The 26,375-nt window shown below is 32.6% G+C and overlaps 2 protein-coding genes across 10 annotated transcripts in view; both read right to left on the bottom strand.

Annotated features, from left to right (window-relative positions):
* Positions 1-1,447, bottom strand: part of LOC118183144 (supervillin-like) — a 77,827-nt gene extending 76,380 nt beyond the window's left edge. The window contains exon 1 of the mRNA XM_035352571.2: positions 1,245-1,447. The gene's annotated coding sequence lies outside the window, so the exon portion shown is untranslated. The remainder of the gene's footprint in view (positions 1-1,244) is intronic.
* A 16,683-nt stretch (positions 1,448-18,130) lies between these two features.
* Positions 18,131-26,375, bottom strand: part of LOC118183145 (uncharacterized) — a 169,388-nt gene continuing 161,143 nt past the window's right edge. For all 9 annotated transcript variants that reach the window (XM_035352585.2, XM_035352572.2, XM_035352574.2 and 6 more), the window contains one exon: positions 18,131-25,728. In XM_035352585.2, coding sequence (XP_035208476.1) covers positions 23,558-25,696 — 2,139 coding nt within the window. In that variant the 5' untranslated portion in view covers positions 25,697-25,728 and the 3' untranslated portion in view covers positions 18,131-23,557. The remainder of the gene's footprint in view (positions 25,729-26,375) is intronic.

Raw genomic sequence — 26,375 nt, 5'->3', positions numbered from 1 at the left:
TGCCAACAACCTGTGCTGACAACACCGGCAACTGCTGTCTGCGCACAAGCAACCTTAAGCACATGATTGGCTTCTCTTTTGTCACTCCTCTCACACATATAAACAATTCCATCACAGCAACATCCACCACATGCTCATGCAGCACACATGGAAACAACCAAGTTACAGCAGTGCTGACTAGGTGCTCATACTTTATCCCACAACCAAACAGCAACGTAAGTGTCAACAAACCAGGATCCCACAACCAAACAACAACACAAGTGCCAACAAACCAGGATCCCACAATTAAACACTTTTGCATCAGAATATAAATCATCATTATTAATATCAATTTGAAAAATATCTTCCTGTTTTGCTGTCATAAACATCTAAATATTAAAAATTACTATCATCATGTCAACCTCAAACTATAAATCAAGATCATGATCATCATCCATCACAGTCAAAAACTCCTAATTTATAACTCAGTCATACTTCACAGTTTCTATTTTTCCACTGGGCTTAACTATGAAACATAAAAAATATCCTAAAGGCATATTCTATTATCCTACTTCTCATTAAATTTAAGTCCAATTTTCAAATGTAAATAATCAGAAGTAACAGTGAATACAATAAGATTTATTAAAATTACACTAAAAAAAACAATATTACACAAAGCAGTAATCATCTTACAGAACTGCAATATACACCTTAAAATTAATTCAAAATCTAATCTGTTTCTTACCTTTTGTGAATCAGGTTAAAGTTTACATGGCTAAACAAAAAGCAGGTGTTTTATTTTGTCAAATTTACACAGTACAAATTACCTTTAAAAACGGAAGGTTTAAGCTAATGGTTAGAGTTCCAACAAACTATAAATCACATACAAGTATCTTTGAATATCTGAATACGTACATAATGGATTTAATTAACGAATTAATTCTGCACGTTAAAATCTGACTTTAAAACGGCCTGAGTATATGACATACGACCTAAATAATAAAAAAGTTCTCAAGTATATAGACTACACACTAAATAAAAAAATTCAGAAGTTTATTTAGATGATATAATTTCATTTTAAAAGGAATTAAAACATTTTGAATTTCATATCTTTAAAATGCACTGTTTTACCAAATGAATTCACACACAAAATTAAACATAAGACTATACCTATTGAAAAATTAATATTTCAGTAATTTAAATAAGACAATTTTGCGGGAAAAAAAACTAATATTGGGCAAGAATGGGAAAAAAATAAAACTTACAAAACTCATTTCACCGTATGTTGAAAAGCACGTTTCTCTGAAACACTCCTTCAAAAACCTTGATAAAATTTTGAACTAAAATACAGATATTATTTATAATATGTCAAAAATTAAAACTAGCATCATAGCAAAAATAAACCTTTGCGTAATTAACTATAAATAACTATCCAGCCAAAAGCCCTATTTGAAACACCGAGTTACGGTTGCCGTTTTAATACAGTTAAAGAAATGTCCTCCAAAAATCGTCTGCTAATAAGGAAAACTAGAACGCGCGTGAAACGGAACATTGCGTAAGCAATTTCATCTTTTTGATTATTTCATAAACCAATTGAATGAAATTATGTTTATGCTTTTACTAAGCATAGCCTTTCATAAAAGGACGTAATTTTAAGGTCTAATAAATCATTAATGATTGATAAGAGCTTAAAATTATTTGCAATGAATCTGCCGTACCATTTTTTATTTTTCCTTTTTTGTTTTTGAGATTAGTGAAAAACAAAAAATAGTAAATAAAAAAAATCCATCTTTAAAAATGGGAAAAGTCCTCTGCTATTTATAAATTTGGCAGCTGCAGCAACTTATTTTTTTTTTTTAAGTAATGCTTTCTAGAAAGGGAAAGGGGACAAATTAGATTTAATATAAAATTAAATTTAATACAAAATTAGTTTTAATATTGTCTTTCTTGTTCCAAGTTCACCGCACAGCGGGAACTCACATGGTTAAAAAAGACGTCTGATCTTTAGAATATGGTAACTGGTAGTTTGGCGACATTTTGGAGGCGATAAAGGTTACTACCTGGGACTTTGGTAATAATGTGAGCAGTACTCAGTTCCGATTACGCATTATTTTGTGTGAGGGAAATGAGAGATCATGGGATATGTCATGTGATATTAATGGACGAATTACGGTTCTTTAATCGGAAAAGGGGGGGAAATCGGGAAAAATCTGGAAATTTTTTATTTGGCTTTATTCTGTGTTGTGTGAAACAGTGTTCGTTAATTTTTGGATCCCATGGCCCTAACTAAAGTGAATTCGAAATGGGTATTTAGTGGGATTGAAAGGGGTAGTAATAAGTGTTTCTTTAAGGTTTTGCGAGATAGAAGTAAAGATGTTTTATTAAGCTATTTATTTTACTTGATTTGTTGTCAACTATAAGTATGATTTTAAAGATCCTGAAACAGGCGCGCATACGCTTGCTTTTTATTTAGCGGATAAATAAGAAAAGTTTATCGGACACGTAATCAAGATTCTGAAGAAGATTAGGTAAGTTAGTATTTTTAATCATTTGAGGATATTATTTTTATGCATTGTTCTAAATGTAAGGTGGAAGTAAAGTAATTTGGTATTATTGGGAAAATTGTTATTAGCAATGATTTAGTTTAAAGTAATTAGGATTGTAAGCTAATTTTTATTAACTTAATGTATGTGCTTATTTATATTTTAAGTAGTGTTTTTGAATTTAATTATATTTTAATTAAATGATAGTTATTTTGTGAATTTTATGTTTTGTAGGAATTTGGTATACGTTTTAGTTGAAGTAAAAGTGCATGGAAATAATTTAAATATTTGACACTAAGTATTTGTAATGTTTGCGGTATGAATTCGTTGGTGACATTTATAATATAATAGATAATTTAGAGGTAAATGTTTTTGGATATTTTATTTATTTTATATGTGGAAATGTTCATATTTGGAAAGGATATATACTTTTTCGCGATCAGGTAATTTCATATATGTTCTTTTTACCGGGTTTATAGATTTAGAAAATTGTCATGTATTTTCGTGAAATTTTTCTAATTTATGAGAAAAAAGCAGTGTACATGGATATAGTGAAGAGTGTGCGCAATGCCATTTTTGTGCAATTCTGTGATGTAAAAATAAATCGACGTGTACATGGTTTATGTGTATGTGTTATTTTGAAAAACGTGTAAGGAGTATGGTATTGTGCACTTTTTCCCAATTTTGCAGTGAATATTTGTCATGATTAAGCAGTTTTGTTAGATAAAATTTCTAGCATAAGTGTAATTCGGCTAGTAGATTGTTGGAAGAAGTGTTCAGTAGATAAAAAGAAAAGAAACATGTCTTTACTTCGTGAAGACAAAATGGCGGCGGGGAAAAAAATAGAGGGTTGCTGTAAGAGAGTTGGTCGCCAAGTTTTCGCCAAAAAATCGCCAAGTTACCATAATGTAAAGATTAACCCTCAAGACTTCTGTCTACTTTGTTTCTCCGTCAGAAGTTTGTTCCTTTATGTGACTCCACGCAGACGCGATCCTAGCAGGGGATTAACACGAAGTACTCTGACGTCACTGTTTTGCATTTGTTCTAACTTCTCCTATTTAAAACTAGCAGTGTGGACATCCCAAATTAATTTTAATCACATATATATTTTCTTCAAACTAGCGGCTCGAGACCCTTGAAGTAATTTTATGCTTCCCGCACATACACTTCCCGTAAACTAATTAGCATTATTATGATAAGAATTTCAAGAAAAAGCTTTATTATTTTAATGGTTTGGAATCCAGTTTTATTTTACATTCATTACCAAAAACGAACTTAGTTCTTCGGAAAATTTAGAAATAGAGTTAATTAATTTACACTGTGATATAAATCTTGTTCAAAATTTCAAGATACAAATTTGATTAACTTTTATTAGTATTTGTCAAAAGATAAATATGTCGCCCAGATAGTAGTTAGGGGAGCCTACTAGGTTCCGAAGGGACCAGGTCCGAATTTCGGGTGAGACATGGATGTTTGTAAATGTATAGTGTTGGTGCGGCATGGCGGCACTCTAAATATGCGGCGAGCCGAAAGTCCTTTCATATGGATTGGTGGGTGAGGAGAGGGGTGGTGACCCCCGTATCCTCCAAGGGTACTCTCACTCAAAATTGGGGGCAGAAAATAGAACTCCAATCTCTCTTCTGAGCAGGCTCTGGTAACCACTTGTTCCATGTAATATGGACCAGACAACAACAATAAAGGATAAATATCTTAAGTTACGACTTTTTGCAATAAAAATACTCGCTTTGTTTTTGAGTACATTTATATGAGAACAGTTTTTACGTAACTGAAAATTAATAAGTCTACGAAAGGCACTAGACCGCCGATCATTGTCTACAAATTGTGATGAGACATTTTAGTAATTTCCCTCCAAAATTACAAACTTCGTGAAAATCGAAACGTCATGAGGTGTTGTAGCTGAAAGGTGCAGTAAAAAAGAAAGATGTTTACACTAATTTATGTACAAATATTATTTTTCCTGTTTTGCGTCATAGAAAAATCTAGAAAAGAAAAGATAGAAAATTGTTGTTATTGTTTATTTTCAAGTTTTGTCCCTCTTGAGAAGCTTTAATAAATTTCGTTTTAGTTTAAACTAAAATTAAGTTACCTACTAGTTCAATATATTACAATTCGTTGAAGAAATCCCAATCTGAAATTTTTTAATATTTAGTTGTCTGTATGAATTTGAAATTGTGACCAACAGAAATTCCTTACAGATACCAACTTTTAGATTTCAGGCAAAATATAAGCATAAATTTGATATTTTTTTGCGTTATTTTTATTTATATGTTTTTACAAATATCTATTAAAAAGTTCCTTAATTTAATTAACAAATTTTGCTTTGTTTAAAAAAAAACTTTTTTTATTGCTGCCCGTCAGCTACTTTGAAATTGTGCATTGGCCTGTGCGTAATGTAAGTTTGTGACCACTGTTATAAAGTATCGTTCATATAATATGTCTTCTTGCGTGCCATAAAATTCATGGAAATGAGAAAGATAGTGATATTGTATTTCATATTTTTCTAAAGGTTATTTTGTTTTTGGCGAAAAAAAATGGATACATGTGTCGAAGACAGGATTCTGTTAATGTGAAGAACGCAAGAATTTGCAGCGAATATTATATATGCAGTGATTGTGAAGAGGACATGAAAAATCACTTGCCTGGATTGCCGCCAAAGAAACTGTTAAAATCCAATACTGTGCCAAGAAAAAAAATAATGTAGAGTGCTTTTGAAAGATTGCGCGAATTAAATTTAAAGAAAATTCATTTTGAGGAGGATTACGAAAATGATGACAGGAATAATAAATCAGATACGAATAATTTTAAACCAGAACTTATAAATGATGATGTAAATACAATGATGTAAATACTGTACGCCCTATGATGATGTAAAAACTGTAAGCCCTAACTGTAAAAATAAACAAGAATGCATTGATAATCTGTAAATACTTTCTCCCCCTCTTTTGAAGGATTAAGAATTCTCTTTAGATACTGTGAGTAAAGTTGTTTTGTCGAACTTAAGACAACGATCTTGTATTTATTTAAATGTATATGTAAAAGTGTGAGTATAAGTTAGACCAATTGTTTTAAAAAAACTGTTACTATATCAAATAGGAAGAGAAACACGCCAATGTAAAATATATAATTAGGTCAAAAAAGCAACCTTAGATTAGATTAACTTTTAAATGAAGCTGTCACCTTCAAGGGCAGTCAAAATAAGTTCTTCTTCTTTAGCTGCAGAAAAAAAAAAAAAAAAAAAAAAAGACATATATATTTAAAACTTTGCCAAACTAAGTTTCCAACCTCGTAACTATAAAAAGCTGCTTTTATAATTGTCTTAGAAAATAGAAAGATCAATAGATCTCCCATTTAGTATGCAGATGAAGAAAAGATAATGAATGCCGGACATTTTTTCTTCATGATATAATATTAAATGCAAGGAGGGGTGACCTGTAACTTTTCAGAAAACATAGCATATTTTTGCAACTATGTTAAAATTAATAAATAAGTATTATTAACTTTTTAAACGCTATAAAGGATTACAGTGATAACATTTTCTCTTTTAAATTAAAGCCATTTTTTCACGAATAGTTTTCTTAACGCTGTTTTTTAAAATTTAAAACGTTTATTTCTTTGCTGCGAATTGCGTCTTTGTAATCAGTGTCAGCATGATTACGTCATCATTCCTTCACTTCCTGTTTCAGGGGAAAAGCTCTATGAACTGTCCCAGGGAACTCACACAGGGCAGCAAAAGTCATAGCAGCGCCGGCCGCCTCGTTCTTTACTATCATTCGCAGTTTTTCCTACCTTACAGATATAATATGGGCAAATGGCAGATGGTAAAAGGCGTTTAGGAGGATGGAAATCCAGAAAATGTTAGAAGACAAACAAAGAAAACAAAAGAAAATCACTGAATTTTAGTATTATTGATATTTTTTTCACCAAGAATATTCCGGGAACACCGACTGAAGACTTCGAAGATCACGTACCCAGGAAATCAAAAGAGATGAGTGTTCTATCTGCCGTATGGGAAGATGAAGATGCTACAGAAAACTACGAGGAACAAGAGCAGAAGAAGGTTCAACCAATATTATCTTTATTACCATCTCGGTTTTTTAAATTTGAATATTACCCCACAAAGTGTATTGTTGATGATGAACTCATAGATTTTGTTGCACGAAATGGATACTCTCAAAATGCAGATTCTGATTTTCAGAATTCAAAACGAGTCTACAATGATCAAACACCTCTTTTGAATTCAACAGTCTTCAAAAGAGAATTTCGGAATCAGGAAGTTTCAAACCGGCAATGGGTAATCTATACTGGAACAAATGGTGGAATTCACTGTGGGCCTTGTCATTTATTACCCAAAGCAAATATGTCTTTTTGAAGAGATAAAGGATTCAATGATTGGAAAAATCTGAAACAATGCGTAGAATAGCACGAAAGATCTACAAATCACAAAAATTCTGTGGTGGTTCTGAGGACAAGCTCTTCCAGTAAGAAATTAAGCTATTTTCTAAATGCAGAAATTGCTCAAGAAAAACGTTATTGGACAGAAGCTTTACAAAGCATTGTCGTCATCGTAAGAAGTTAATAGTCGAGGTCTTCCGTTCAGAGGTTCTGATGAAGTTCTTGGCTCATGGCACAATGGAAATGTTTTAATGGCAGAAGCTATTGGCCGAATTTGTTCCACTTTTGATGGAACATCTAAGGAATTATGGAAGACCGGGTAGCGGTAAAACAGATTATCTTTCGTCTACAACTTACGAAGAAGTGGTACATATAATGGTCTAAAGGTTCAGAGAAGTTACACCTATCAGTACAAGGACAGCTAAATATTTTTCCAATAACATGGATTCAACACCTGACATCTCACACGTAGATCAGTTACCGATTGCATGAGCTATGTCCAAGAATGTGGAACATTAACAGATCTATTCCCAACATTCGTACCAAATACTGGACATAAATCCACGGAACAGTATATTGCTATAACAATCACTTTGGCATCTCTTGAAATTAATTTAGACGATTGTAGAGGCCAGTTGAATAATAATGCTGTGAACACGTCAGAAGCATGTAGCAGGCTCTCCGCAAATTAAGAGTGCACGCAAATTTTCTAAATTTATACTTTGTTCAAACCATTCATTGAATCTAGCTGGAAACTGGACGGCTAGATGTTGTAACGAATCTAAAAATACTTTTACATTTCTGCAAGAAATCTGCAATTTCTTTTCGGCATACACGATGTCTTGGGAGAAACAGAAGAAAAACGATGACATTGTTGTCCACTAGATGGTCATGCACAGATAATGCTTGCAAGGTTTATTGAAGTCTTAAAAAGATATCTACAATACTCTGAACTCAAACTCAAATGACAGTTCAGAGAAGATGATTATGAAGGCAGAAGCAGCAGGATCAATCAAGAGTATCACTAGATTTGAAACTGCGTTTATGACTTTTTTGGGAGTAATATTCTGAATCCTATCAATATAATCTCTAAAATACTACAACTGGAAGACGCAGATATTTTACGGGTCATCGATTTATACAAATTTTTAATTTCACTTATTTTGCCTTCTTGTGAGAACTTCACAATCTCTGACTAAGAGGCTAAGGCGCTGATTGGTAAGCAGAACTACACTGCAAGTGAAAAAGCGCACTAGAAAGAGAAAACGACATTTCAATGACATCGGCAATGACTGATGAAGATGTTCTGTCCAGTAGTAAGAATTATTCCTAAATAAACATATTCCTTGCAATTGTGGATCGATTAATCTCAGAATTGGAAATTTGGGTATGGTATTCGAAATTTTCTACGTCCCCTTTAAACTTTGAAAAATCTCCGTTGGAGAAATAAGGAGCGAAGGGTTAAAATGATGTGAAACTTATTCACAGGGTATTTTGGATGATTTCGGTGATTAGATCTTCCACCTCAAAGAGTATTTGGCATTAGAAGAAATAAAAATGTAAATATCAAGGATATGTTCAACTGGATTAGAGCTTAGAATCTGCTTGATATTTTTCCTAATATGGATATAGTTTTATGAATTTTCAAATCAATGGCAGTAAGTAATAGTTCTTCGGAAAGTTTGTTCTCGTGATTGAAATGAATCAAAGCATACTTACGCTCAATTGTGTCTGAAAGCAGACTGAATTATTTAGCAATTTTATCAATTGAATCTGATACTGCGAATTCGATTTCATTAGACGATGTGATTTCGTTGAGAATAAATTCAGAAAGGTGTAATGCGATCGAAAGGAAAGGTGATTTTGATTGAGTTGTATACCTATAATATGTAAATATGTTATAATATAATGAATTGTTGTATTATATTGGAATAAAGATTTTATTGCATTTTATGTCATTCTAATAAACATTTGACATTTGCATAACTTTCGTATTCCTAATTTTATTACTTATTTTTAGTGTTGTAAGAAATATACCATAGGCGGTGATTTGGTTCAGCCTATAGGCAGCATATATGAATATTCGCCTCTGAATAAGTGTGAAATATAGTTTCAATATTAAGTTTTAAGAAACCTTAATTGTATTTTGAAAAACTCTTTTTACCATATTGTATTTTCCTCCACAAACACTGTACACGCAAATTTCACGCTTGGTAGCTTATCAAAAAGGGGAAGATGACTAGTATTTGATCGTAGTAACAAACACTATGCGTGAACTAATTAAAAACTCGTAAAAATTTTCCATCATCATAAAGTATTGCCACACTTTACACTTCCCACTTTCTAAGCAATACTCGGTGTAACACTCATTTCGACCATTTATTAATTATAGCTATCAGAACTCAATATTTTAAATATTTAAATATATATAAATACTTATATAATCACTTCTTCAAAGCTACTATCACTTTAAACAAAAGTGCGTAGTTTCATAGTTGAAAGTTCATCAGATAGCGCAAATAAGACTGTCTGATACCTAGGCATAGCATTCCTTCAGAATCCCTCAAGTTGACTTTTCTTGTTTTCTTGAGAGATAAAAAAAAAAAAAAAAGAAAAAAAAAAAAAAAAAAAAAAAGAAAAGAAAAGAAAAGAAAAAAAAAGAAAAGAAACAATTAGGGGATTCGTCCATTTGCAGCAGCGCATTTGTAGGATTTTACTTAGTTTGAATAACTAATTATTCTAATTTTTGTTATCTTTGCTGAACTTCTCAATTCCCCTCGCATTTCCTCGCCAGGATTAAAATTAAGTTAAAGTGAGGAAGAGTGTTTAAAAGGGCGAAAAAGATAAAGTTAGACACAAAGTAATTTCGCCAGTATAGCGCACGTTGCTATTTTGTCCTTCGTACTGTTAATCTTAGCTACTAGTATGCCTTTTGCTGTTTACTAAAGTCTATCGCCGGTGCAGGTTGCTGAGTCAGCTTGTTAGTTTTAAGTAATCCAGCACTACTCTTTGCCATTTAAAGTTATTGTTAAATTATTCTTAAGTCCCCACCGCAAGTAATCGGTGTTATTGTGAGCACGAAGTATGTGCAATTTTTTAAAGAGTTTAATCAAATAAAACGGCAATTTAAACCCTTTTCCTGTGTGCTATTTCTTCACGAGTGTGCAAGAAGTCGCCTGGCTTAGTATTAAGATCGTGTCTTTGCATGATAGTTAAACGAGCACGATCTTACACAGTAACAAAATAAAATAATTTCTCAAAAAAGTATAGCTTTCTCAGATTATGCTTGTGTTAGACGTATTGAAGATATTGTAAAACATTATTGTGATAAGGTAATCGAAGACTTGGAAAACTGCAAGTTTTTTAGCTTGTCTTTTGATTTCAGCACATAGCAATATCACAATGCTCGGTGTTTGTTAGATATTTTAATAAACAGAAATCAATTCGAGAAACTTTTTTGGAACAAAACAGAGCAGACTATAGATTAGCTCGATATTATTTGTACTTTTCGAAAGCAGAACAAAATAGATATAAAAATAGCTTTGTGTACCGACGGTTGTCGTTCAACGAATAAATCCGAAAATGGATTTATTTTCCTACTGAAACAAATATAATTTGAGAAATTTGATAACATTTCATTGCATTGTTCGCCAGAAAAGTTGGCTGTATGTATTGCTAATCCCAAAATAATCGAAATTGCTATGAAAACTGTCATAAGTATAGTGCATTTTAATCCCAATAAGAGAATTAAACCACAGAAAAAGTCTTTTGGCGGAAGTGGGTAGTCAATATAGAGACTTTTATATACCTCGGTGCTTTGGCTTGGTAGAGAAAAAGAATTTTCTTAAGAAATATTGTTAATTTTACAGAAATAAAATAAAACTTACAGTGAACTGCAAAATGGAGGAAGATGGTTTATTTTAGCTTTTCTTTGAGTCATAACGGAGAAGCTCAACAGTCTCAGTAGTGGTTTAGAGAGTAAAAATGAAATACTTTCACAGACAAGGAAATTATTGAAAAAATTTGTTATTAAAACTGAAAAATTTACCACGAAGAAATACAAAATCAAATGCTGAAAAATATTCCAGTCTTGACAACAGCTAAACAGGATGGTATTGAAATTTCTCCAGAAAACTATACAGTTATTTCAAATTATTATCTGCACTATCTGAAGGACCCACCAGCGAACATTGGTAGTTCGGTCCGAGGTTCGAATCCCGCGAACGGGCTGACAGCATGGGCGTTTTCGTGGTTTTTCTCATGTGTAACGTATATACGAGCCAGTTTCCCTTAGAAAGTCCTCCACGAAGGCATCCCTCCCCTTAGGCAGATAGCCCTCGTGTGCTTTGCCATAACTCAACACACCAACCAACACTATCTGAAGAATTTAAACTCAGATTTAAGAATGTAAGGAAATCAATAACATGCTGTTGCTTCTAGAAAATCCCTGGCACTCGGAACCGGCAATATCAGAACTGACTAGTCTGTAATTACACATAGCTATTTGACGAATTTATTGAGATGAAAAACAATACACAACTGGAAGTTATTTTTTAAAAAAAGAGGGAGAAAAAAGAGTGCACCAAATTTTTAAAAAGGGTGCCTGAACAATATAAGGCCGTACAAAAACGTGCCCAAAATTTTGCTCACGTGAGTTCGAATCAGCGCATCTATGTGAATAGTCCTACTCGAAAATAAAATATGCAGAAAATACATATCGAAATCGCCTTACTGATTCTCATACGAGTGATATTCTAAAAGTAGCATTTAGTAGTTACAAGACTGATATAGATGAGATTATCAAGAACAGTTTAGAATAGCAACGGTCTCATGAGTTTATATACTTTGATAAATAAATACTTCATTTTACTTACTTTTGTTCATTAATTCTTATGTTGCAATCTGTATTAAATAGTTTTCATCTGCATGTGACCAGAGAAGAGGGGGGATGGTTTAATATGGCTGCTTTACAGGGAAGCTGCTCAGCTCAGCAAGTCAACTTTGAAGCTCTAATCATTTGCAGATCATAATCTACAGTACATTCCCTATGAGTTTTTTCTGCTGTGCAATTTTCACAAATTGGAGTATAAATACATATGTTCACGAAGGAATGTATTTGTAAAGAACTTATGAGAAAAACGTTCAAAAATAGAAAAATTTCCTTTTTCAAGAATTTGATAATGATAATGGGAATTAGTAAAAGATTTCATCCATGTTAACAAATGTCGAATTTTTAAAAAATGTACTGAGGAAAATGAAGATCTTTAGATGAATATCGAAATATAACAAACAGTACTTGAAAGATAAAATGAAGCAAAGCACAAAAAATCCTCTGGCAATAGTTGAAAAAAGAGCAGAGGAAGAATTTTTGTGACGACGAAATGAAGTTGAAAAATTGTGTACTAAACAGCAATCTGATCCTTATGATCCTAGTTTAACCCTCGAAAAGTATCTACAGCTGATAATTTTGAAGTATGGGTTGTAAGTATTCATCGAAAAATCCCAATCGAGTTTTTTAATGAGAAGAAATATTGTCAAAATTGATGAAAATATCTATACAACAAAATAGGTATAAAAAATAGCTTTGTGTACCGACGGTTGTCGTTCAATGAATAAATCCGAAAATGGATTTATTTTCCTACTGAAACAAATATAATTTGAGAAATTTGATAACATTTCATTGCATTGTTCGCCAGAAAAGTTGGCTGTATGTATTGCTAATCCCAAAATAATCGAAATTGCTATGAAAACTGTCATAAATATAGTGCATTTTAATCCCAATAAGAGAATTAAACCACAGAAAAAGTCTTTTGGCGGAAGTGGGTAGTCAATATAGCGACTTTTATATACCTCGGTGGTTTGGCTTGGTAGAGAAAAAGAATTTTCTTAAGAAATATTGTTAATTTTACAGAAATAAAATAAAATTTACAGTGAACTGTAAAAATTGTTAGAAATTGAATATTTTATATAAGGGGAAATACTTACTTTTGCACTTGTAAACGAAATAAGAATTATAACGATTTCGAAATTGTACGATGTGACCTTTATTGAAGCATAAAATCAACGCGGATAATGCAACTTGTAAACCTGCAACGCATTTCATAAACTGCAGTATTAAAAAAAAAGTTTTTTTAATTAATGACTTAGTTGTTAGAGAGCAGCACATAATGTTATTTTAACCAGAACAAAATAATATTATTTTAATTAGAAGGTCTGAATGATCATTCCACTCAGCCTGCACCATCTCCTCATGAAACATTTAAATATTTGCTTTCCCGTTTTAAATAAAAACGATGCTTGATGTTTGTATCTGATAACATAGTACATAATCTAATAACATATGTCAGTACAACTAAATAAAAGGAAGAAGGACATAAGATGGTCTGCTGCAGGTTCTTTCATATTGTTTCATTTGAAGGCGCTTTGCAAGAAGGAAAAGATTTCCTGAAGTTTTCGTTGTTAACTGTTCTATTATTACAGTCTGTTACTATTCTATTATTACAGTCTGTTACAGGGATATCGGAGTCCTTTTCTCTCTCCAAATTTGCCTCGTAACCATGGTAACTATGTAGGATAGTGCTTATTTAGCTGCCATGCAAAGACACGATCTTAGTACTAAGCCAGGCGACTTCTCGCACAGGCGTGAAGAATTAAGCCCACAGGGAAAGGTTTTAAAATTACCCTTTTATTTGATTAAACTCTTTAAAAAAATACACGTACTTCGTGCTCACAATAACATCGACTACTTGCGGTGGAAACTTAAGAATAATTTAAAAATAACTTTAAATAGCAGAGAGTAGTGTTGGACTACTTGAAACTAACAGGCTGACTCTGGTACCTACACCAGTGATAGACTTTAAATAAACGGACAGAAGGCGTAGCGGCAACTAAAATTTAACTACAGGAAGGACAAAATAGCAACGTGTCTATACTAGCGAAATCACCCTCTGTTTAACTTCCTTTTTTCGCCCGTTTATATACTTTTCTTCACTTTAACTTAATTTGCATCCTGGAGAGGAAATGCAAGGGGAACTGAGGAGCTCAAAAAAGATAACAAAAATTAGAATAATAGGTTATTCAAACTAAGGGAAACCCTACGACTGAATTTATCAAACAGTGCGTAGTCTGTCCAATAAGTACGCAAACTGATGTAAATACTGTATTTTACAAAATTAGGGTACATCAATCTTATCCCCTCCTCATTTATAGCAACATACTTGTCCCACATCTGTGTCTATTGTTGAAAGCATACTTGGAAGTCAACAGAAGTTAGGCTCTTCAGGTATATTGTTGTTTCATGCTTTATCATCTCCACGTGGTCCGCCCCCAAATGATTATTTTGACTTGAAAGAACCAATGATGATCCCTTCAAGGAATCCGGACGTTTGAACGGAATTTTTCCAGTCGATGCAGCATTCAGTCGTTTTAAGCTTTCGGTCAAGTGTTAGCAACTTTGGAGCAATTTTTGCACACAAATTTCTCAACTTGTTCTCTTAAAATCGTGTGCACAGATGATTTTCCTAAATTCAGTTGATCAGCAATCAGCCGGTCAGTTAATCGACGATCGGAAAGCAAAGAGACCACACACGTTCAAAGTTGTCTTCAACACAAGAGATCGACAGTTGTCCTGGCCTTGTCTCATCCTTGAAATCTTCACGGCCTTCACAGAAACTCTTGATCAACTCAAGAGCTGTCTTCAGTGTGTTATTTCCATGGACAGCCGCCAACATTTCATTGAACTTCTTAAGAGCGTTTTCTAAGTTTGACCAAAAATATGATGTTGATTCGTTGTTCCATCTGTTTATTAATACCCATCGTCGACAAAGCCCCCCCCCGAAAAAAAAAAAATTCTACCTCTAGCTGTACGCTCGTTTCAACGTCTGGCGATTACTGCCGCTTCAGTGGGTCCCCTCTCAACAGAGCAGCAAATGTGCATGGCCTAACTTAAACTCAAGGTCACCCTACTCAAGATCACTTCGCGTATTTATTGGACAGACTAAGTACACTGGATTAGCAATAAAATTAATACTTGTGAATACGCTGGTTCAGAGTACATACTGAAATAGTTAAAGTTATTAGAAAAGTTCAGTTGAATTGTAAACTTCATAAAATGGATTATAAAGAAAAATTTGCAATGGGAGATTGTTACGTTTTGTGTAAATTTCTCATTTGCTTATCTAACTGCGAGCAAGATTCTCACTGCCTAGGGAGTGTTCTAACCTCATTTATAGTGCGCGATAGTCAGAATGGAATTAAATAATAATTAAACTGTCGCGTGACTAAAATATATGGTTATTCAAACTAAAGTAGTTACAACTTAAATGCTCTAAAAAGTCTTGCTGTTCCTTAAATGTACATTACCTTGGATGTCATGACTAACTTGCTTTCGTCTTTTATACGTACAGTCCACTTATCTTTAAGTTCCTTATTTATAAATTTGAAGCCAGAGAACTAAACTGAATAAGGTTAAACTAAATTGAACAACGTCTACCTGGGTATGAAAATTAAATTTCTGCTTTTACAAAAAGTATATTCATTTAAAATGTTATTGGGTAAGAGCTATTTTAAACAGTGGATAGCTAAAATGTTTTTTAGAAATTTGTGAACCTGAGAATAAGGGAAAACATTGCAATCTATGTAATTTTTCTTTCTCCTGTTGCAAAAGCATCAAACGTTAAATTCATCGCAAATAAATCAAATTGATTTAAGAAAACATTTATGATACAGATTATATAGAAGAAATAGATACAGAAAAAATTATGATATATATTATATAAATTTATGATATGGATGATAGACATTTGAGATTTTTAAATACTAACTAGAAAAACTCAACCTTTTTTCTTTTTTTGGGTCTTAACAATAATTAAAATTCTGCATACCCTTCAAGAGATGGAAAAATCACTTTTTATTAATTCTTAAGACCTTTTATTAAACTGAAGATCGTTTATCAAAATTCTTCGCATGAAGTAATCAGTCTCAAAATTCTTTACTATTAGACATTTCCTTCTCTTTACTTATACGGTTCTACACTACTCTTAAGGTGACAAATTTACTAGAACCATAAAAACAATCAGATGATTTATCGTCTATTTACTTTCTAATTACAGAAATCGCAAACTCAAAGTCAAGGTTCGCAATAAAAAAACTATTTAGTAACACACCAACCTGACGTTTAACACAAAGTTTAACATAATAAATAAATTCCGCTACTTTCGGAAAATTCAGAACATACGTTCAAGTTAAACTGAAAGGTGAAATACATACTAATACGATTTAATAAAATTGGCTCACCCTTCAGTATGTGCGAAGCAAAGACGGTTTGCCGAAGCTTAAACCTGTCAAGTAAAATTCAACCAGAAGTGTGGCTTAATAGAGTGACGGTCAGCTTGTGCTGCCAGAAAGTTTTTCAAGAATCTTGCACTTATTTAATTAATTTGAGAACTGATGAAAGTAGAAGTAAAGGCAAATTTATAAATTGCTAGTTCAATTAAAATAAAACCTTATATACTGCAGTGAAACGTAAATGTTGTCCAATACTACCATTTAATTCTATGTTCAAAAATATTAATCACTTTCAGTCGTGGTCATGGTGTGAGAGTTCATTGCAATTTTAAAGTATTCTGCATACAGTTATGTAGATGTTAATAAAATAACAGCTCTACAGCGTCGTTATTGTATTTAGGGCAAAACAAACTGCGCAACACAGTCAAAAAGAGAAAAACACAATTAGACCAGGAAGTGTCTGACAATTTCGAAAAATATCATATGGCTAGCATATGATCTCTAACTACGCATTCTACGTCAAATGCTTCTGGAATTTGTCCTCGGTATTTTTACAAGTTTGTTCGTTAATGCTTAAAGACCAAAAAAGAAAGTTTTGCTACTGGCAACAGCTCACAGTTCAAAAGGAGAAAGAATTGAGCACTATGCGCTTGCTCACGCGGATGAGTGTCATTCAAAGCAGAAATTAACTGTATAAGAACATGAAACAACCGCAGAATTAAAAATACTACATACTAACCCTGGATATTTCCTTATAGTTACTCAATTAGTTGACAACTAATGCATTATTCTAATATAAACTCTTTTAAATTAATGAGGGGATAAGAAACTTTATGCAGCTGACACACTGGAAGATGCATAATAAGACATGAAAAAAAAAAGTTTAGGAATTTCCTTTTAAATAGATATCAGTGTTCCCATAAACTTGTAGAGTTCCTCACTTTCATTAAACTAAATGAATGCCAAGGAACTTAATGAACTTGTTAGCGACTTATCGCTGAGTTCAAATAACAAAAGTGGTAGACTCAAAAAGGGTTAACTATCCTTTATATCACTCAAAATAAGATGAACAGTTGGCACCTTTCTCGGGCTTACCACAAAACCTCCACTTGGGCTTGAACTCAAAATAAGAAATGAGAACTAACTAAGAGACTTATCCAAAGCTAACATAAATCTAACGTAGTTGTCCCTTAATTTAAACTAACCGGCGAATATAAAAAAAGGCACGTAATATACGGCCGAGCGAGACTTTGCTCGAAGGCAAACACGCGCTACTCAGGATTCCTAGCTCTCTCTCACGAAATAAGTTGAACCTTCCTTTAATACTACTTCTAGCTCTTTTGCATTCAATGCGATTCTAAAAACTCGCTCTGGTAGGGAGTTGTAAGTGGAAACAAGAATCGATAGGGAAGTACATTGAAATTAAAATAACTGTTATAAAATTAAAATATACCTTAAAAACTAAGATTTTAAGTTTTGCCATCCTTGTACAAAACTATTCCTCAGGAGTATTGCTTCTATTTGACACTGCGTTGATAAATAGCCATTTAAAAGATTGAAACAACGTGGCTATTAGGCAGATAATGAGTAGTGTTGAGGCATCTCTAATTACTGTATCCTCAAGGTATATTAATGCCATTTTCCAGCATGACAATGCATTGCGGCATTCAGCTAACGATTTCTGCTTAGTATTCAGGGGCTTCCCGGGGCAGAACGATCCTTAGATGTTTTCCCAATTGAGAACGTTATATGGTACAATTTTTGACTAAATGCTTTGTCCGAAGCTCTAGAAGCTTAATTACTGAACGTGTATGTGCAACTGCTTTTAAAGTATTGCCAGTTTACTATCGGTGACGCAGTAAGTAAAAAATAGCAGTGAATAAATACAATGATAAAAAATAAACACCAAATTATCAACAATAGCATAAATTTATTTATTTTTAACTTTACAAATGATATGCGCTCAATGCAGATATGTACTCTAAACAATAATAACGTACCACATTTGGAAGCTTTTATTCTGTCTGACAATATAAAATACTGTTTCAGAATATAAAAAATCATAAATATGTACTATTCATAATATATATAGTAACCTCATATTATATAAAAGGTAATTATTTGAAAACGGTGCAGCTTAATTAAGAAATTAAAACAGAGTAAGACAAATAAGATTTTGGATTCTAAGCAAGGAAATACCCGAGTTAAATTGGACAGTTGAGAGATTAAAAAAATTATTTTAAATATCGAATCTGTATTTTTATACTAAGAATTTGCGTTAATTATTTATGCTATTGATTTAGAAAATGATGTAATATATGAAGAAAACCTCACAAAATTATTTTGTAAACCTCCCTCTAAGGGCAACCCTTTACAGTATATTAGTTAAATGAATCCTCCTTTTACAGTATATTTACAATATTACACAGTATTTTACCCTTTACAGTAAATTTACAGTATTACACAGTACTTTACCCTTTACTGTAAATTTAGTTAAATGAATCCAACAAATGAAAAATTAATCTCTATTGATTATAATCACATGAAAAAGTTAAAAATTTTTTTAAAAATTTAATTAAAAGTTAATACAAATCTACAGTATTTCAAACTCAGGTTTTGCGTCTACAAATGTCAAAATATGCATATCTGATGAGACATTTTTCCCCAACAAACCAACAAGATTAGCTTTTATAAAAAGAATATAAAAACAATGGACCTATATAATCTAAAAGGAAGATTTTTAACTGCATTCTGTAAAAGACCTTGAACTAATTATTCGAACAAAATTTATATACTTGATTTAGCCTGTAGAGACATTAGGATTATTTTTGGAGGCCGGAGAGATGAAAAATTAGCAACGCCTTCGCCGGGAATCGAACCGCGGCCCTCTCAATTACGCGCTGAGCGTGCAGACCACTACACCACGAAAGCTCGCTGAGAAGGCGAGAGAAATACTTTATATATTCCCCCCTTTTAAAGGGCGACTGAGGTTTTTAGGGGAAGAATCGCCAAATTCTGGGTGAGGAGAATTATCATTCAGCACCTTTTTAGTTCGGGCACCACTGTAGAGACATTAGGATAGAGTAAAATTTTAAGAAAAATCAGCTTAGAATTGAATTCAGCCTTTCACAAGAAACGCCAACAAATTTTATTATGAGCACTGTTTTGAACTAAAGATGGAAAATAAAAAAGGTAGTTCATTTTTATTTATGACGGAACACATAAAAAGAAAATTTAAAGAAAAGCAGATACGGAAACAGAACTGAAGATTCGAAGCAGACCTTTTATAAAGATCTGAATTGGGAAAGAATAAAAACTCTACTTTAAAAAAAAAAAAAAAAAAAAAAAACGAGAGAGAGAGAGAGAAGAAGAAGAAGAAGAATCTGCTCCTCTTAAATATTTTACAACATAAATATATCATGCAGTATTCAACATCATGAAATGATGAATGAAAATATTCATTCTACTCATTTTAATATATGCAAACTTCAGACCTAAAATTCACGCATGATATACCTAACAATAACTGCTTTCTCCAATAAAGATAATATTCAATAAAAAATATTATATATCTAACTGGAATACAGTTTAAATTATAGGAAAATAACTAGCAGAACTACTTAGAAACAGCACAATTAAAATACTGCTCGGGGAGGGGGGTTATCATTGAAAAGTCCTTTCCTACAGTAAAACAAGTTCAAATTTCAGATTTCAACAGAAAAATATATTCTGACTGTTCTATTTTGACTATTATTTTGCATGTCGTCAGCATAAAGGATTCTTTATTCCAAAAGGAGTTATAAAATGGATTTTTTCGTGACGTCTGTACACTTGTCTTACGTTTGTATTTCACATAACTCAAAAATGATTTGTCGTAGAGCGCTGAAATTTTGTATATGGGACTGCTATAACACCTAGTTGTGCACCTTTCTTTTTTATTGCATTCAGCAGGACCAAAAGTGTGTCTGTGTGTATGAATGTATATATATAAAATCCTTACCCGGCCTTTATTTTCGCAATCGTTGGACATGCTTCCAATCATAGAAGTATTTTAAATGTTGAAAATGGTCATGTTGAAAATAAGAAGTTTAAATGCAATGCAGCAAAAAATGTGTATAGTTGATAAGCGTACACGGAAGTCACGTCGTGTCCGCATCAGACGTTTTTAAGATGACAGTATACATTTAATAAAAATTTTAACTAATCAGAAATACTGGAAAATATTTTTTACTAACTCAAATTTATATTAAATGTGTCAATCGGAGAATTCTTTTCATCATGAATATGAAAATTTCTTGTTAAAAATTACGGAATTTTTGGTTCAGTAAGAGAGGGTAGGTTCTACATATTATAAGAAAGGCAAGAAAGAAATTGCAGCCACATTATTTAATTCAGTCTACTGAATATATATAAATAACCGTTTTCAAGTAATTACAATATAGCAACAACATTTATCATGGTCATAAACTATCTACATGCATCTTAGCTTACCACAAGAATAAAAAAGTGAAAATCATCACTAAAAGGTTTTACTCAAAAATATATCTTTCTCTTGTCTTTTCACGTCCAAAGTATTATTAAATTATGTTTTAATGCAAATTTGCATATCATAAGATCATCATTACAGACCTGTTAATGAAATTTAAACTGAATGCACAATAAAAGCTCTCATTCTGACATCAAGAAGAACTATTTCAAGAGAAAATGTTTTAGTAATGACTTTAAACTGATTTTCCATATGCAAATCATTATAAGAAATATTCCATAAAAAACATTGCATTTTTATTCATATACATTTTAATTCAATGTCATTACGTCTGAAATAATTATTTTAAGAAATGTCTGGTAATTCTTGTGGCTTTATAGACTCGTCGGGAATAAAGAACTAGAAATAAGTTTCTTTGTTCTTCATACGTGATAAAGATAAGTGATGAAATGGAATTTGTCGCAGTATTTTATTTTTAAATTCACTTCATGCATTTAAATAAACGGTACATTCTTCCATTAGTCAGGAAAACATCTTACCGGAATATATGAACTTCACTATTCTGATGTTCTTACACTGTGCATAATCTAAAGGAAACTATGCTTTGAATAAGCCAAATTCATCTTAAAATTGCAGTATTATTTAATTTCTTTAGCAGTAATAGCTCTATATGGCCATTTAATAATGCTAATAATAAACATATATAAAAGTTTTTACAAATAAGAAAATATTTACATTTTTTACACAGCATAATAGTTCTAATAATATTACTCAACTTCAGCAGCAACTCATCACAGATCAGTGATACTTACAAAAATCAAACACTTTTAAACATACATTTATTCTACATAGATTTACATAAAATTTTTGTATACGCTTCAAAGAAGGAAAAACAGCAAAATAAAATGCTCTTTGAACTACTAATATAAAATAAGTCATTAAAATGATACAGTTATGTATAAAATAAGCTGTTGAAATGATACACTTTTGCAACTATAACACATATTTATTTTGAATATACTTAATATTTATATACCTTTGGCAAATATTTGACTACAGGTAGAATTTGTACTAAAAATCAGTATTTGTTCTTAGCAAAGAAATAAAACTTAACTTTAATGAAACTATTAACTATCATATTTTACCATTATAATTATCGGCCCATTTTTTTCAACATAAGACAGCCGGCATCATTATGTTTCAATTCTGATTCACTTGTATTCAGTATTAGTGCAGGTGATAAGACATTTTGAAGCATAATCGTTCAAAATAGGTACCTCTTATTGCAGCCTACATAAAGGTGAATGAAAACAAATATTTGAGATTCGATCAGTTATTTATTTGTAAAAATTGTAGCAATTTTTTACGTATAATAACTTCATACGAAAATGATTCTTTTAGTATTTTAATTTTATATTAAATAAATTACAAAAAGGGGCAACGTTTTAAATATTTACACTAAAATAAACAGAAACATTCTTAAATGAAAGATTTTTACTATTAAACGAAGGTTTTCAAACAGTTACGTGTTTTTAAAACAAAATATTATAAAGTAGTTTGAGCTCATCGATATGAAAGTCAGGCCTAAACGACGACTCTAACATAAATAAAAAATAAGTGATTATAAAGAAAAGCTTCAAGATAAAATTTCATTTACTGCCACTCATTCAAAGATATCTGTAACTGTCGCTACACTAATTACGAGATAGATAAAACATAAACACATATACATATTTACACGTAGCTCAAATTTTACTCAATTGCATGAGGTTTATAATACACTCTTTCTAACACATATCTGGCCCACCAGCGGCCGAGCGGTAAAGACGCTGAACACTGGTAGTTCGGTCTGAGGTTCGAATCCCGCGAACGGGCTGGCTGCATGGGCGTTTTCGTGGTTTTCCCCATGTGTAACGTGTATACGAGCCAGTTTCCCTTAGAAAGTCCTCCACGAAAGGCATCCCTCCCTTTAGGCAGATAGCCCTCGTGTGCTTTGCCATAATTAAATACACCAACACCAACTAACACATATCTATACTTTCTCCGCTAGTTTTTTGACAGCAAATGAATTTTGACGATAGCAAAAAGATACCTACAAATACATGTATTTGTATGACTATTTCATACTAAACGTTTTTAAACTATAATTAAGAGCATTAATATAATATTGCGTGCGACTGCCAGTATCTTAATCAATAGAGTACTAAGCCGTTTGTGATCTTGAATGAATTATCTCAAGAATAAATCCGTGATAAAATTAATAAATGAAATTAAAAATTTAAATATGACAAAAAAAATTAAATAAATCTTATTCTGAATTATTTATTTATCCAATTACTACGATAAATCTTGTTAGAGGGAAATAAAAAAAATAATGAAACGCTTTAAAAAAGGCTGAGGGTATATGACAGTCTTAAGGAGGGCAATTTTAGCAAAATTAATTTGGAATACAGTGGCTGTTCCTATCTGAAGTAAGAAATATTTTATTAGATATTACAATAATGTTACTGGTATTTAGTGAGACTGGTTTAGCGTAAAATATAATAAGATTATAAAACAATGCTTCCAGATTTATTAAATTTTACTCCAGTTTTTCTTTGGAGATATGAAAAATATAAGGAATTAAGTTAGACAACTTAAACAATAAAACTGTATAGGACAAAATAAGAAATTGAAGAAAAAATGAAGAAAATTAGAAGTACTTAGTAAAGAAACAGTTTATAACCAGATACAGACTTAGTGCACAAAAGGCTTTGAAGACTAAGGATGCATTAAATATACATCTATTCAATAAAATTGCACTTGGGGATGAAAGACTTAATACTGTCCATCTTTCATCACATTATTTGTTCTAACCCCTTTTTTTATTGTAAACTTGTGCTATATCGTAATAGAGTCTTTCAGGTTCATCTTTTCGTAGTGTTCTGTATGCCATATCATCACGGATGACATCTGGGTTGCGCCTTGGATGACACAAAGGCTGAAGGCCCTCTACTGGTGCGAAATGCAAGTAGTCATTGAATACTCTCTGTGGAGGTGGAGGCCTTAACGGTATGCCAAATGGAGGCTGAGGGTCTGGAATTTTACTTTTTCTACCGAAATAATGTCTCCTAAAAGAAAGATCATCATATTCAATATCTGGATTGTCCATAAGGAGAATATCTTTGTTTATTTCTGGCACAGTAGGTGTAAAATGGGATGAGCACAGCATATAAGTAACAGTGTTCTCATTCGAATTGAAAGAAGAAGTTGTAACTGGTTTATTCAGTTTTCGCAAAGCCATGTCATCGGCTATTCTGTCAGGCATACCCGACCTCCTACGTGGTGGAGCACGTGGGGGTCTCTCGTAAGGATTGTGGTAAGGACTCATTACTTCATACAGAGTATCACTTTTACTACGGGTTAACCCCTGAATTTGATCCACCTTTGTCTGATGTGCAGTAGGAAGATCTCTCCTTTCTGCTCTATCAAGTAAATCATAATCACTTAAATTGCATTTTTTGTACATGTCTTCAAGTTCGCGTATCTCTTTTTCAGTTGCTTTGTTCACTTTGCGGCGTTCATCACTATTCAGCTCCATATTGCTTGAATTAACAGATGAAGAATTGGAAGCTGAATTTGAAACAGCTAAGCTTACCGATGATTCCGGTTCTGGGCTCTTATCCGAGTTTTCTTGTTCGGGGGAAGAAGGTCCTCCGCCAGATGAGCTTTTTTCAGATGCTTCAGTTATAACAACGCATGGTTTGACATAATTTTTCGATGATTTTCGAGATGGCGAAGCACAGGTCAAAATCCTTTTCAATGGTACCCCGTTTTCGTCAACGTATTCATAAAAGACGGCTGGAGAATGCCCACTGGTAAATAAACCTCGTTCCTGAGAATTTCCATTAGGTACCTTTGGTAATGTGGAAGTAGAATGCTCTTGTTTCACTGACTCACCGACAAGTCCCATCATCCCATAGCGTACCTGTTCCTGATGAACAGCAGCGTCATTAAAATCACTTTTAACACACGTGGCTAATTTATGAGGATGATTTCGACATTTTTTTACTCGAACTGATGAATTTGAATGTCGCAGAGGAGTGCAGTACATTCCAGGGGAGCCTCTTCCAGAGTCATATGTACTTTGAGGTGAAAGTAAACGTCCAGTTTCCGAGTACATGCTTTTAGGGCAAGAACAGATATGATTACGTTCAGAATGAGAGATTACCAACGGCCCTGTATGCATAGGTATAGGTTCAGCATCCAAACTGGGAGTTGAAGTTATAGATTGAGAACTAAGACCCGAATCTAATGGAGATGGTGGAGAAAGTAAAGCTGGGTTAGCATAAGTTTCTGATGAAGCCCATGGCCACTGCAGCCATTTTCCATGACTTGAATCGCTTCGATATGATACAGGAGGATAAAAGCTATCTTCTGTACGATCTATAAAATAACCATTACGATAAGCATCATAATTATGTAAGGCATGCGGTACTTCACATCTTGTACCAGGTTCTGGAATAAACTGATCAGGTGATCGACAGCAGACGTCAAATGATTCATTATAGGACATTCTTTTACGGCAAGGATCTTTTAGTTTGTGTTTACTCTTTGTAGAACATTTATTATCTGTTCTATACGAGTAAACGGATTCCATTTCATAGATATCTGACGGATGTCTCAAACTTACACAAGCATTATCAGGAGCATCATAAACGTTCTGTAATCTTTGAACAGCTAAACGGGAATTTTCCACAAGGGGAGAATCGTAATAATTAGGTCTTTGTTTTAGAGTCATTACTGCTGTCTTTTTAGGATAAGTGACAGGGGACAATGCGGGATCAGATGCAGCCAAACCTCTTAGCCTGGGTCCATTTTGAAAGCTACTGTTGAATAAATTATTCTTCGGTTCTTCGTAAATGAAATAAGCAGCTTTCCTTTGCTTAGGCCCATATCCTATAGATGCGTAGTGGAAATCTTCCTGGTAATATGCAGCTAACCTGGCCATGTTTCACAGTTCCACCCCCAACATCCGAAAATCTAAAATAAAAGTAAATTGTTAAAATCAGATAGAAAAGATTAAAATTTACATATTTTATATTAATGTTGTTAGTTTTCTAGTTAGTGTGTGGGGCTAATACCTGCTTACTTAGGGTAAATATTAGGTAGCCCCCTCACTTCTACATAACATAACATATTTTATATCGAATGTTATAAAACATAAATACAACCATTACACCAAATACAGATACATTCACATAAATTGGAGTGGTTTGATTGTCTTAACATTTTTACAAAAGGTGTCTGCTTAAAGAAAGCCTTACTGTTTCAAACGCAGTCACAAACATTTGCATTTTAATTAGATTTTAATTACTGCTCATATGCTGTTCTCATAAGCCTTTTTCTGCCAACAGTAAAACATTTTCTTGAGTTAGTACAATACGAATTACTAAACAGAACCTCGCCTTATTTCCATGCAATAAAACACGCAGAAACAACAACTACACACACACACCTTATTGAAACAGTTAAAAAATTTCTATTAAGATTTGCAAATTCACATTTGTACTGCTTGATTAAAATTAATCAAATAATTAGACAGGGACTTCCTACAATAACTGATTAAGAATGTAGATTCTTTGGATTGTAGATAGATTAGGTATTGATGATTGAGATGATGGAAAACA

Source organism: Stegodyphus dumicola, chromosome 8, assembly GCF_044657685.1.
Source record: "Stegodyphus dumicola isolate Sdum_Otavi_A_Nest chromosome 8, ASM4465768v1".
Classification (NCBI taxonomy): Eukaryota; Metazoa; Arthropoda; class Arachnida; order Araneae; family Eresidae; genus Stegodyphus; species Stegodyphus dumicola.
The sequence above is the reverse complement of the archived record's forward strand: the minus strand, read 5'-3'. Positions and strand labels throughout refer to the sequence as shown.